The sequence below is a fragment of the Rhea americana genome, unplaced genomic scaffold, assembly GCF_003343005.1.
Source record: "Rhea americana isolate MKP2758 unplaced genomic scaffold, rheAme1 scaffold_36, whole genome shotgun sequence".
NCBI classification, from domain to species: Eukaryota; Metazoa; Chordata; class Aves; order Rheiformes; family Rheidae; genus Rhea; species Rhea americana.
Window position 1 is genome coordinate 4166818 of NW_028186490.1, and position 14679 is coordinate 4181496.

At 36.9% G+C, this 14679-nt stretch overlaps 1 protein-coding gene across 1 annotated transcript in view; it reads right to left on the reverse strand.

Moving 5' to 3' along the window:
* The window catches only part of DLG5 (discs large MAGUK scaffold protein 5), a 70765-nt gene that overhangs the window by 12464 nt on the left and 43622 nt on the right, over positions 1–14679 (reverse strand). Inside the window, exons 14-21 of the mRNA XM_085312296.1 lie at positions 13957–14049; positions 12049–13065; positions 9408–9546; positions 7194–7338; positions 6565–6686; positions 5464–5553; positions 4539–4707; positions 835–997 (exon numbers count right to left, since the gene is read on the reverse strand). Coding sequence (XP_085168422.1) covers positions 835–997; positions 4539–4707; positions 5464–5553; positions 6565–6686; positions 7194–7338; positions 9408–9546; positions 12049–13065; positions 13957–14049 — 1938 coding nt within the window. The remainder of the gene's footprint in view (positions 1–834; positions 998–4538; positions 4708–5463; positions 5554–6564; positions 6687–7193; positions 7339–9407; positions 9547–12048; positions 13066–13956; positions 14050–14679) is intronic.

Consider the following 14679-nt stretch of genomic DNA (forward strand, 5'->3'; position numbering starts at 1 on the left):
AATGCTGCCTTATTTCCACTGGAGTGAACAGGACRATGGAAGTACTGCTACACAATGATTCCTAGCATTTGATTACTCTTTGGAAGGAATCGTAATTTTAAAATATAGGGTAACCTGACAAAAAGYCTTTTTACTGTTGAAAGACATAAGCATTCTGAGTTGTGTTATGATTTCCAAATAGTTTCTAAAAGGTTGTTCATGGGCAATTTTTGCCATTAATTTATGCTTCAATATCATGGATTAGATGCAAGTTGGTTCACAACACTAATCTAAATAAAATCAGAATTTAAAGATGAATTTGGATTCATGATCCATTTTGCACTATCATCCACACACAAGACAAGAGAAGACATAAAATACACGTGCATAAGCAGGTACGTTTACAAAGCAGCTCTGTACTTTATAAAAYGCACCTCCACAGGCTTGCCTAACACTGTAGGCAAAAACAATTGTTTTAAAACTAGTTATGTCAGGAACTGATATGACTTTGTAATAACAGTAGGAAACTTAGTACAGGCTAGCTGCCTGATATATCTACTCTCTGTGTCAGGCAGAGTATACTTCCGTGACTTTGTCAAGTACCCAAATCAGAGTTTAAAGCTGAAGTATGTCTATGTAAGATGCAATGCAARCCTATCATCAAAACTCGCTTTTTGTAACTAAACCTCACAAAAGCCACTAACAGTCACAAATACTACTTGAACATTACAATACAGAACAACCCTTGTTATTTCTCAAACCACACAAGCTTTTGCAAGATACCCTTTAGGGGAAAGCAGTTGCAGCYGGGGCCAGCTGAACTGATTCATTAAGCTATAGTAAGTGAACAATTACCTCCAGCAGCTGATCGCCATACTCAAGGCCAGCTTGATGGGCAATGCTCCCGCCTGTTACTTTAGAGACAAATATTCCACCGTTTTCTCCACTCACAATGGAAATCCCTAGTGGCTCAGAACCCTTCTGCACTTTAACATGACGTGGTTCTTCCATGTAGGGCCTTTTAGAGGAGACAGTTAAAAATGATTTGGACAAAACTGTACTTAAACCACAACAATGTCAAAGTTACATGCATTACTTCATGTCTTATTGAATTGTAATAATAAAACAGGTTTAAATAGCGGCTTAAAAAAATTTACAGTCAGTTGTTGTAAACGCATTCCTTAAACACCATGCAATGTAAGTGGCAGGAATAAATGTATACCAGTTACACAACTGCTTTAAAAAGTTATGATAAATGGGAACTAGAAATAGCATGATGGTGAAGTTGGTAGGTAAGAAACTTCCAGATCCATATTACACGAAAATAGTTTAACTACCGTATATAATACGTAATTTACAAACCATATTCCAGAAAGGTACATGACAGTTAAAAATGCTGGGAGTCTTTATTGCTAGCGGAAATAAACATCATAAATGATACGGTGGTAAAACAAAAAAATAACAATACAGAATATCAGATTTTGTATTTGTATGCAGGGAAACATAAATTAGTAACAAAAATTAAGCAGTTGCAAACTCAAGCCATTAAGACAGCAGTTTGCATGGTAGCATTACAATTACCATGCAAAATTTTCTCAGGGAAATTATCCAAACATGTAAAATAGCACAAAGTGCGCAATACTGCTTGAGAAAGACAACCTTATATGAGGCCAACCTCAAACTCCTTAGTGATGAGAACCTAGGCCTAGGAGCCACAGGGATTCTCAGAAAAGATCTATTACGGAACAGATATCTGAAAGATGCAGAAGATTTGAGAAGAMGACACTTAAAAAGACACACAGTAATAACAGACACCAGTAAGTTCAACAAGAGAATAGATCATACAGAAGAAAAACAAAACCTTGCCACCCCCAAACTGCCTTCTTTCGGCAGCACTTGTCTCATTCACATGATTGCTGCTTTCTGAGCAGTGGGACAAAACATCTGGCAAGCCCAGTGAGCTCCTCCAGAGAGGATGCCAGTCCACGCTTCACCAGACAGGCGAGTTTTAAGTGTGACGCCCACAGCCGAGCGTGTGCTGCCCCAACGCTTCACCGTACCACGCAGACGCGCTCGAAGTTGTGCGGACTGCTGAAACTATTTTAATTATGCTGAGAGCAGAGGAGTTAACTGGACTTGAATGACCAACACTGGTGCTGGGCAGGCTGCTGACGGGCTAAGCACGGGATACCTCTGCAAAGGGGTAAGACTGCCAGGGGCTGGGGCAGCAGCACCACAAAAGAAAACAAGGAGGGGGCATCAACTCAGAAATGATGCTTACTGCTGCAGGCTCTGACCGTCTTCTGCAGTAGGGGCCGAGGACTCTTCCAAGTTTTTAACGTATAAAAGAATTGTCTATGTATGCCGTGCTAACAAGCTGTGCTAATTTATAACAGAAAGTTATGAGTGCATATACACACACACACACACACACATATATAAAAAACATTTGCTAGTTGTTTTGATCATGTAAACCACAGTGTTAAAGGTAAAGCTCATCTTTCTTAACATCATAATGTGATTAGGTATTGTGTGGAAAAATAGTATTTATTAAACAATTTGACATCATTGAAATCTAAAATTATACCTTAAAGATCTTCATTTACTATACCTGCTGCTTTCTAACAGTCTATCACATGCTTTTTTTTTTTTTTTTGCAAGGGAAGAGTAAGAATCACAACTATAAAAACTGCACAGCATTGTACCTTGGGATGCTAGTAGACTCAAAATTAAAGATAATTAATAAAGCATGTAGTAGAGAGTCAATAAAAAAGTAGAACAGAACAGTAACGTCTGAAAAAGCATCTTACTTGACAGGTGTTGTTAAAAATCAAGTGAAGTGCCCTCTCCTGCTACATTCAGACTGCCTGCCAGAACCACTAAACGTCGATCAGAAAAAAGTTCTAATTTATCAGATTTTTTTGATTCTCAGTTACATTGTTACTCTTAAAAAAAAAAAAGAGGAACAAACAGCAACACTCATTTTTTTGTATATACTATATTATCTGGGGAAAGGCCAAGTTAGTTACTTGTATTTTGTGAGGAAAAGAAGGTGTAGAGAGACTAAATAACCATTTATAATGCTATATAAGCATCTACTAAGCACATCCTAAAACATTTTCTTAAGATAYATTTAATTTAGAAAAGTGATCAGTAAAGTGCCTATTTTAAAAAGAGGATTTTTTTTTGAGCTTGTAATCATAATATTTTAAAATGATCATACGTATGACCAGCAACAGCAAAAGGGCTGAGACCTCACTAAACATCAATCTTCTGAGCATCACAGAATCACAGAATGGTTGAGGTTGGAAGGGAATCTTTAATGGGAATTCTTTTACTTCCCAAAGATAAGCTGATATGTATTTGCTAAAGACTGTCAAAAAACTAGCTTTTCCAATAGAATGTTTCACTTCATTAGTCACGCAAAAGAGGAATCCAACTCCGAATTCACACTTTAGATGTGCATTTGTTTGAGAACACATAAATTGAGTACATGCAGTACAAGTCATGCTGAAGTAAGAAGAATGAAAGCCCACAAAGAACACACTGTATTTCCTTAAACAATAACACTGTGCTTTGCACACAGTATATACCTAATGTCACTACAATAACTTCGTATAACATTTTATGAATAAGTCCAACTTGGAATACAGAATATCCTTATTACTTTATCATTCACATTTTATGATCAGGTCTTCAGAACACTAAGCCCTTTTATACAAATCAGGCAATATAGAAGGGTTTTGAAGTCCACATAAATGTCCAACATATCATAACTCCTTTACACTACTGGAATGGCATGTGGCATTAGAGTAAACAAAAGTCTGATTTAGATTCCTGCAATTGTTTCACATATTTAGTCTAGCCAGATTATGATAAAGGAAACCAAATACCCMAGACTGACACCATAAGCAATAGTATCTTGAAATCTGCATCATGAAATACAGGACGTCATTAAAACATCAAGCTAATGAACTAAAAAAAAATTATCATATTCCRCAAACATCTACATATGTACTTAATGTCATTGCTAGTAGTGGTCTCAGTAGAGCTAAAGGGATTAGTCACAGTTGTAAAACTRAGTCTATACATATGGACATACTTCTACACAGCTAGGCTCTCATTTTTTTCACATCTAGGCACAGTGGTTAGAGCAGGCACTCTACAATGCTAAGGCAGTTGATCTTTGGCTACCAGAACTTGCTAATCTTCATTTTATTTGGTTTTCTAGAGTCAAAAACAAGCCTAACATAAATAAGGCTTTGAAGTAACGGGGAAAAAAACCCTTATGAATTCCTTGGTTTTCTAAACTCAAGGCTCTGCTCGTAGGTTCTGAAGAAAAAAAAAGAACAAAAAAGAAAAAAAAATCTAGAGATCTCTTACCTACTTTGTTTTTTTTAAAAAAAAAAACTAAAAACCATTAAGAAACAGGATCTGAGACACATCTCTGTTCCTACATTTTTGTCACTGAAATCAACTGTTAACATTCCTTCAATCCAATAAATAATTATACAAGATTTAATCAGATATATTTGTATTAGAGAACATGGGGACCTTACCTATCTTTTCTACGTTCTCCAATAGATACTGGGCTAATAGAAATCCTAGGTAACGTGGCAAGGGAGTTCTGAGATTGGCTGCTGGTGAAGGAAGATGTTTCCAAGTTAAGTGGTGACTGTGGAGGAGTTATCAAGCTGGGACTGCTACATTCAGAGTGCGACAAGGAGCCTAAGAAAAAATAAACAATTGTCAGTTATTAGCATCATGCAGCTCTTACAGTTTGGGGAGCTACAGCAACATAATGAAAGACACCACATATATTCAACATGCAAAAGAAACCGCTAGTGATGCCTGACAGTTTCCTGACAGAAACGTTCAGTTGTTTCCTCCCTGTGAAAAAGCTACAGAAAATACATTTCAAATCACTAATCACAACTGAAACTCAGTCATAGGCATCACATTTGCCTGGTTAGGAGAACTGCCACATACAACGCCCCCAAGGCTACAGGACATCCAAATACTGTAATGAAATTCTGAGTTCTACAACTYTCAAGCACTTCTACTGTTACAGTGAAGTACTAAAATATTTTCATTGCATTTCAACATATACTCTATAATCCCTAATACAATAATACACAAAATAATACACTGTTAGAGAATTTTAAAAAAACGCAGGCTATTTCTCTGTYAAACATTTAAGATACCATTCCAGAAGAACACAAGAACTGTAAAACACACAGCAATGCATATTCTCTTCTGTGTCCAATTTTTCTGGTGTGCCATATCTTAGAATCAACTAACAGAAAAATTTGCTTTCATTTAAAAGTTTTTCTTCACCTTTTTGTGGGAAAACATAAATTTGCTAACCTTCGTAAAGTTACGACATTCTTAAGATTTTGGTGCAGGTTAATTCAGCAGGCACAATGACTTTGGACTGGCAATATTAAAAGCATTACAAATAAAATATATTATGAAATGATTTACCTCTGTCAGAGCCCATGATGGACCTCGGATATCTTGGTGTTAAAGGGATCTTAATTCGTTCCGTCCTGTACTGCAAGTTACTCGAGGAACCTATTTTACAAGACGAGGATGTAACAATTTGGCAAATATAAGAGCAATGACAYTGAACAAAAAATACATTTAGACTCTACTTCTTTAATGACCATTAAAATGATCTCTGCATTGACGTGGAAGCTTTTATAACTGTCCTTAAATACTGTGTATGACATTTCCAGTAAACTGTCTTGTTCAAAAAGTCAGTACAAATACAGCATAATACCACTACATAGAATATATATGCGTTATGCRTTCTTGCATCAAAACCTAAGAGTATTTTTTTTTAATCAAATGCAATTCAGTATGAACTCTGAGTGAGAGCCTAATATAAGTTATTAAGCATCTATGGGATTTTCTGAAAGGGATTTAAAATATTCTAATTMATTTCTGCTTGGCTGAGCAAGATATAAAAAGTTTTGAAAAGCCTAATAAYATACCATTTTGTTGTGGTTACAAAGTTGCCATACTGCATTCAGATGCAACTGCCAGTCACTGATGCATCACAAGAAGGTATGCACACAGAGAGATATTATGTAATTTAAAAAGAAGGAAGTTCTATGATTCCACTGCTACAAATCATGCATTTGTTTTGATATTGCTAGGATAGGCATATAAAAAAATCTTACTTGTCAATCAAGTAAAAATAAGTGCAACTTTTATCTTCCAACAATACAGTTCACATCAGGTGATCAGTCACCCTATAWTCTTAGTTGTGGAGGTGCTTTCCTTTTCTCTTCCTATCTCTATCTCAAGGAACCATCTTTACAATGGTACTTTCCAACAACAGCAGTTATTGCAAAGAAAATTTTGCATCACTCACACTCAGCATTTCAAAGAGACTGTAAAGAGTGAATTCAACTTGTCTACTCCCGAAGAAAACCATTTGCTGTTAAGCCAGAAAAAATGAAGTGAAGAAACACAWGGAGCCTTTTAGACTTTGCTAGTGTRTATATAAGCAAGGAATTCTCCATTTATTATTTGTCCCCAATAGATAGGWTTCATGAAATTTTCAGAAAAACTACTTACCAAGTCTCGCACTGGACGGTAATGAATTTGATCCATGAGATGCTCGCGTACGTGAATTTTCAGAGTATTCGTTGGAGTGTTTATGACTTAGGTCTAGACTCAGCCGACCTTGATGCTGAGCACTACATCAGAAGTAAAGGAGGTGGCAACAGTTACGACAAGGCAACATATCTCAGCAAACAGTAAATTTGGAAAAAAAAAATTGGTTATCCTCGAGTTACTGAATAAAACATATATTCCCCCTCCTCCTTCCTATTTCCTAATTGTCCAACGATTTTACGAATCAAGAGAAAACAGGAGGAGAATAAAGTGCTTTAAAAAAGGGGGGAAATTTTTAATTTGTTTAGGCAAGGAAAAGAAAATGAATTAAAAATTAGTTCATTAAAAAATGTCTTTGCCTACACTATCTATCTAGTGAAACAGGAGGAAAACCCAACCAATCAGTTACTGAAAAACATGAAAGCAATTAGCACATCATTTCTGTGTAGTAACAGTATTGAGAACCCTTGGTCAAAAGAGCACACACATACAGCAGCGTTTTACTGTGTACTGGATAAGCCAGCAGAAGCAATTTCACCTTAACATCTTTATAAACAAAAAATCTAAAGGTGATATAAACTTCAAGACACCTGGGATGCAGATGCTGATGGCATATTTGGCTGGCAACTGATGGGCAATTGTTGGTGTGAACTCTATGACTCCAAGCAGTATAGATGGGATTTCTCATGACAGCAGTTACTGCAGGGCATGGCGCTAAGCTTCTTGGTACAGTACCTGTTTAAAAGTGATAAAAATACATACTTAGCAACATTATTAGCATAAATGTAAGTTACAGAATGTAAATATGTTTACACATTTTTAGATAATCATGTATGGCAATATATTTGCATGTAYGTACATACATCTATAAATATAAATTAGCAGCAAATACATTGTTAGTGTCATTCCACACCATTTAACTACCAAATGTATATTTAAAAGTGGGATTATAATTCTGTAATGGCTCAGTAATAAAGTGAATAACCTATATTACAAAAAAAATGAAGTTGACGGTATATCATCAATTTAAAATGCATTAGTAGCTATAAGATTTTCTCTGCCTTCTAGTTCGAATACAAACATTTGTATTCAGCAACAACAATTCTGTACTCCTCTGAACTGTCAAGACACGAAGGCAGATTTTTATTTGCTATTTGAACTGACTGCAGCTCAAGTCATTCTTATTTTTCTGTTGGCTCAAAGACTCATACTTCTGGCATGTCTTATGGCTTTAAATTACAATATTACCACGTTTATTTATCAAACTCTTTTCTCAAGCTTTTAAGTACATTTATCCTTCAGTACTCAGAAGTCTGCTTGACCAATTTCCTCTCAAATAAATTAAATACAATAGCAAAAACTTGTTCACATTTTGAGACATGCAAGTATACTGTCTAACTAGTATGGCTTGATTARGTTAAGATGCATTTAAGAGTTAAACAAGATAAAATTTTCAGCCACTTCTCAGGAGGAAATAATAACGCTTTTTCTACTATCATTAAACTGAGAAAGCACGTAATGAACAAATAGTATAAAAGCTGTATTCATGCTGAAGTGTAACAAAACGCCCGATTATTTTGTCCTGAGCTAGCTTATGTGTTTGTATTCTGTAAAATGAATGAGATAACGGGGTTTGAAGCTGTCCTTCCTTCCAGCYACACAGTCCATTACTCTCTTCATGGTTTTCAGTAAGAAAAAGTCTTCCATAATTTCCAAAACCTATGGCAGTTTGAGTCTTTCTGTAACCGAGGATAAATTCATAAAATCAATATTGTCTTCATTTGAAAACCATGTTCTCTAAGCAACTGCCAAAGGTAACTATGCTAAAGATCGAATGATCTACTTCACAGCAAGTTTACCAGGTCTGATCAAAAGCATCTTGACCAGTTCAAAGTAACAGCCTAAGAAACTCCTGAAGCACTCCATCATTCTGTGCCTACAAGAAACCTGTTGACGCAAACTTCAACACTGCTGACGACTGTCTGATCAACTGAAACAACAGGTTAACTTCTTTCTGTTTTACTCAAATACATTGATTTGTGTGAGCTACTTGTGGTTCTCTTCTTCAACAGGTTAGTACCTCAAGCACACTGGCATTCTGTCTTTAATTTGGGTAGACTAAGGTCACAATCAATCTGAGCAGTAAAGATACTCAAGGTATATGATTTGTAGTGGGTAGTACCTACTATRTTGCACTTTCTGAACATCAGGTATTTCCTCTGAAAGTATTTCAGAAGTAGAGTGTCTAAAACCTGGGATGCCTTCACTTACGTTTTGCTTCTATAAATATTGCAAGTATTATTTATCTCCCTAATACATAGGCTGCACCACTTTATTTTCTGCTCATGAAAAATACGCAAGTTTCTGTGCAAAGAAAGCTTTTGATGAAGCACAAATCCTTCAGCCAGGAGTAGCTTGAGTTTCTTGATAGTTCTTATACAGGTTTAATTTCCTTATAGAACATTAAGGGACCAGAATCTGAAAATATATTTTACAACAGACCATGGGAACAAATTTTTTGCATCATTTTTGTTCTGGATGCAGCACAACCGATCCCTGATGTGGACAGCATCCTTTGGACATTCCTAGCAAGTAAATACAATATCTTATCCAATGCTAGGGCAGGTATCCAGAATACTACTATTACTCTAGCTCAACTTACTTGATGAAGAAATAAATGAAGGGAATTCTTGATATTCAGGATATCAAAAATGAAGATAGTTCACATCAGAAATATTTCTGACCTGAGCAAAGAGAACCACACTGACACTACAAATCTTGTCATCCAAATCACTGTCACGCACCTGCTGACATGCCTCCAGCATATAAGGAGGAAGGCACAAAGCCATCGCTGTGCCTGGCGGGACGCTTTGGCGAATACGGGGCCCATTCCTGTAGGTCTGGGGACAGATGCTCTTCGCTTGCTGGAGTATACTTCTGCACCTAAAAAACCGAGAAATCATAGACAGATGGAGATTCAGAGGGAAAAAATAACCCAAACGTCTTCAATAGAGTAATTCGGTCTGTGGAACCAGCACTRTTTTTGTTCAGTATTTTATGAACAGACCCTGCTGAGTTAGGTAACAGGAGAATAGCTCAGATACTGTCCCTGAAGAGCTGCAAGTTCAGAACTCAGCATACAGAATTTACACATTTCAAATGTATAAGACAAAGTATTAAAGTAATTAATATGCTAAAAGTAATTACTGAAAAGGTACTTACAGTTTTTATGACAGTACTATTTTATTAAGTGAAGAGTTACTGACAGCACAGAGCTTTGAAAAAAAGATTAAAAAAAAAAAAGGCAAAGATATCCTCTAAGGACCATGACTGGATGGCTATATAAATAATTTTTCTACCTACTACCCAGGGATGAAATTCTCTTTTATACTTTATCAACTCATAGTGTATTTACACAAACCATAGTGTATTTACACAATTTAAAAAAGAACAAAAATGAAAAAAACTCAAAATACTGCCAGATACAGCTACAAGGTSAACTACACAGTATATTCTATATATACACATTTAATTTTATAAACACTACTTTATTAATGAGCACATGCAGACTAGACAATACTCTCAGATACAACCTAACATAGCAGTACTGCACAAAGTCCATTCAACCAGAGAACAATTCCAGAGAATACAGTGCCTTTTTTCTTTTTTCTTTTCTTTTTCTTTTTTTTTTTTTTTAAAGGCATAATACTCCCTTTTACTCTCTAGTCAAGGCAACTTCAGAATTGCAAAGCTCTGCCTATTTTCTGTGAGGCTGGGAAGAAATTAAGGGATGAAAAAAAGACCCAAGAATCTATTCCCAAAATAACTCTAAAAGCAAAATGTATCAATATCTCAAGTACCCTAAAAAACGAAATTACACAATTTTCTTCTACAWCATGGACCAATACCTATATGATGTCTGCAGAACACTTGCACAGTATTTAGAATCAGTAGTAATACGGCTTCATCAATGCTTTCCGATTCTCTCAACTAGTGAGTGCCAAAAAAYATTCCCTATATTCTAGTTAAGGAATTTCATATATTTAGGGCCCCACCTACACATATTCTTCTCACAACTGGAAACTCTTCCAATATTACCATGAGGATAACCAGGACAATACATACACAAGTACAACACGTGTGCTGAAAGACAACAGCAGGATTTGTGTTACTTAACTTCTTACAGTGCAGTTCTCRTTCAAAAATGGACCTCTCTCTTAGCCATATTTCTCTGAACAAGTCTGAGAAGTAATCTGCTGATTTCAGTTCCCAAATTAAATCATTWTATTTTTCTGTCATTTTATAACACAGAATTTGCTGGACATGCATTAAAAACTTCTGTTTTTAAAAACTACTAAAAAAAATTCTGTATTTTCTCCTCAAAGCATTAGAGAACATCAATTAAACAATTAAAGTGGCTTTAAAAAGTGACTTTTTATGATTAAAAACTTGTCAACTGTTCTCTTCTATTGCAAAGCACAGCCCCAAATCTTGCATTAATGACACTTGAGCTTTGCTGTCTTATTCCTTCTAAAACTCAGTGACCAGAGTGGGGTTACCCAGGTATAATCAGGTGCAGAGGACAGACAATATCATACTGAAGTTACTATAAGGGTGATTATATTCAAGCAAAAACAACATTTTTTGAAACTTAACATTTCATCCGGAAAAAAAAAATTACCAGTTTGTCAACGTGAGGAAATACGATATGGTGGACAAACTATGCTATTTATTATGGCACTTGATAATACCCAGTAAGCTCAACAGACTAGTTTACATGGACCCTATACACTGTTTYCTCCACCCACTCCAGTAATAAACAATCCACAGTGGGGTGGTTTATTCACAGTACAGCATTTCAAACAACACTCATTTCAAACAACACTTTCAAATCATAGTCTCATGCATAGTCCAGATTTACAGGGTAATGTACCTACCACTCTGAAATTTAGGTTAGATTTACAAAGCTATTTAAGCACAAAGACTTATGTCTTATGTCAGGGTGAACAGTGTACCTTTTCCTATAAACCTGTAAGAGGAGTTGAGCAACCAATCTGATTTTTCAAATCTCAGTAGGCCCTATTTTCAGCTTTTCTGAAGCTGCCTCTCTCTTTTTTTTTTTTTTTTTTAAGGCTGTCAAAAAGACACAAGAAAGGTCCCTGAACTTTCATTAAGGACCATTAAAATCTAAAACACAGCTACTAAGCAGAACCCTATCACTCCATTTGGTGGCCGCTCCCACCTGTTTCATACTGCAGTTCTGTGAATTGCTTTTGTATTTTGTGACAGTGCAAAGTTGGGTAGCTTAATAGACCTGGATTTTCAGAATGGGCTAAGCTTCTCCCTTTACGGTTCAAGGCTGGACACCCAAAACCACACGTTACTTCTGAAAATACTCGTTAAGGTTTCTGGTTTTGTGCTTCAATATATCAAACTTCTTTCTACCTGGAGTGCAGGATTTGGAATGGGCATAGGGGTCATTTTATGCCTCAAAGCAGGAGCTGATTTTGGCCTTGGTCTTTTTATCTCTGGCTCTTCAACTCTTTGAAAGCCAATRTCATCTTCACAGGATTTCCTTGAAGAGAGATGACTGCAGTCAATTCCTTCCTCCCGATAATAATGTCCAGAGTTCCTACCGCGCCCCTTGAGGGTAGCAGAGTCCTGTTTAAGCGCCAAGGAAACTGGAGCCTGGGCAGTGGCTGGGCTCGTGGGCGGTGATCCAGTTGTTACTGTAGACTCYGACGCAGAACTCGTCTGCTGTTTATGCTTAAACTTGATAGAGTCACTTCTCTTAGGAGGAGTTGGAGGAGTTGAAGCCACTTCAGTTTTGGATGGCTGAGGCGAATGGCCTGTCACCTGATTAGGAGAAAGGTACTCCAGTTTAGGAGGAGTTGGTGGTCTTTTGAAAGTATCAGGGTCAAAGATAGATTTCCTTTGTTTTGGCTTTTTGTATACAGAGAACTTTTCCGTTTCTGTTGTTGAGATATTAACCACTACTTTTGGCCAGGTGCCACCACTATGCTTAGCTCCGTGTCCTTTGTCAAATATGGCCTCTACCATCATGCAGTCAGCTCTCGTAGGTTCATAAGGCAATCTCCTGTTGTCCAAGTCAGCAACTCCATAGCCTCGGTCCCCATACGCCTCTGGATTRAAGGAACTGAGACTATGTTCTGAATTACTGTGGCAACTGTGGACTGTATTCCTGTGAGAGTCTGCTCGTAACGCGTTATTAGGGAAAGGTTTGTGATCACAAAACGAACCGCTGCCCTGATCACTCGGGTCCTTTTTGCCATCCATGTCTGGATTGAAAATGTCAGTCTGTGTTGAGCTGTTGAGCTTCAGGTTTCTTTTATTTTGGGCTTGTACCTCTGATGYGTGAACTCTACAGTTAGATATTTTTTCTGATTCCTTTAGGTTTTCAAATATATTTTGGCCACTCCAAGATGAACTTTGAGGGAAAACCTAAAACAAAAGAAAAACATGCTATTACCTTATTATTATGGTTGATTTCTGTTTAGTACAAGGCATCTTCTTAGCCTCCGTGATTTACACATCCCTCAACACATACAGTTAGAAAAGGCTTAATAAAAATCTTGCAGATTCAAGACACAGATCGTCAGATAAAACAAAGCTGAGAAATGCCTTCTGCAACATTTCAAAACAGTTCCAGAACAGCAACTCCGCATGGTGGCAGAAGCACAGAACTGACAGCAAAGGGACCTGCATTCCACTTCTACCACTAAGTGGTTCTAATAAATCACGCATCATTGCCTTTTTTCCCTCATACATTTTTAAGAAGGTAACAAGATGAAAGGTAAGTTCCCTGARGCCAGAATTACTACTCACTAAGCCTGTGTGACAGGCCAAATAAAATGGGTTTCTAACCTCAATGAGCAAAACAGAATAATATTTCTGAATCAACAAGCCTGAAAAAGAGAAACTTGTACTTATCTACCATGATAGGCAGAGTTCAGTTTTCYGCGCAACTCCCTCCTGACTACAGGCAAACCTTTCTGTAGTTAGRAGGACAGTTTAATTTTTCATGCATAAAGCTGCTGGAGCTGTGGAGYAGAAACCAGCAACAAAGCTAGGAATAACTTCATGTGACCAGTAGGCAAACGGGAAAGTAGTAAAAGCAATCAATAAATTTCATTTTCTACCAGATGTCAAATAGCTTTATTTTGGAAAAGAACTATCAAATGCATGACCAGTGAAATGCATCCAGATAAAGTCTTGCTTCTAGCAGAAACTTTCCCACAGTAATGGATTCATTTTTAATGTTTTCTTCCCTTTGCAAATAACAGTTCTGTATAACTTGAAGAAAATCCAGCAAACTTAGCTTCTCCTACTCACCTTCATCAATGACAGGGTAAGGGAATCCCTACAGTTTCGTAGCAAAGCTTCACATTCAGTGAGTGACTTATTATCTAGTGCAATGCCATTGATCTATACACACACACACACACAAAAAAAAAAACATAACGGACATCCATGAAACAAAGGTAGGGAACATCTTAAGATAGCATCTCTGAAACATGGAAAACACTAGTTATCACCCTATTTGGATCAAGGCTTGAATATACTTTTGAGGTCTGAATGATCTTGTCCTGTCCCACTACTCCCTCCCCATCCCAAGCCCATCTCTGCTAACAACAGTCGCACTACAATACAAAGTGTAATTCCRTAATTGCTATTTTTACCAGAGATACAGTTTAACCACATACTTGTTCCACTGCATTACCCTTTTTTAATTCGTTTATCTACAGTAATAATCCTCCCTTTCACAGCAGTGCACAAGTCAGATCCTGCAAGGTTACAAATGCATTCCCAAAAAAGGTTCCCCAGAAGGATGAAGCCTACGATGGTCATATGATAACTGCCTTTAAAAGACAAGAAACCTTTTACTCATCTGAGGAAGGTGATTTTTTGGAAACGACCTTGCCTAGGAAGTATAACAGGATGACAACGATGATTATATATCAGTCATGTGTGAAGAGTAAGTCTGTGTCTCTTGTCGAAAACTCCCATATGAACTAAGCATGGCAGGTAACGTGCACACTTTATTAGTTACCCAGC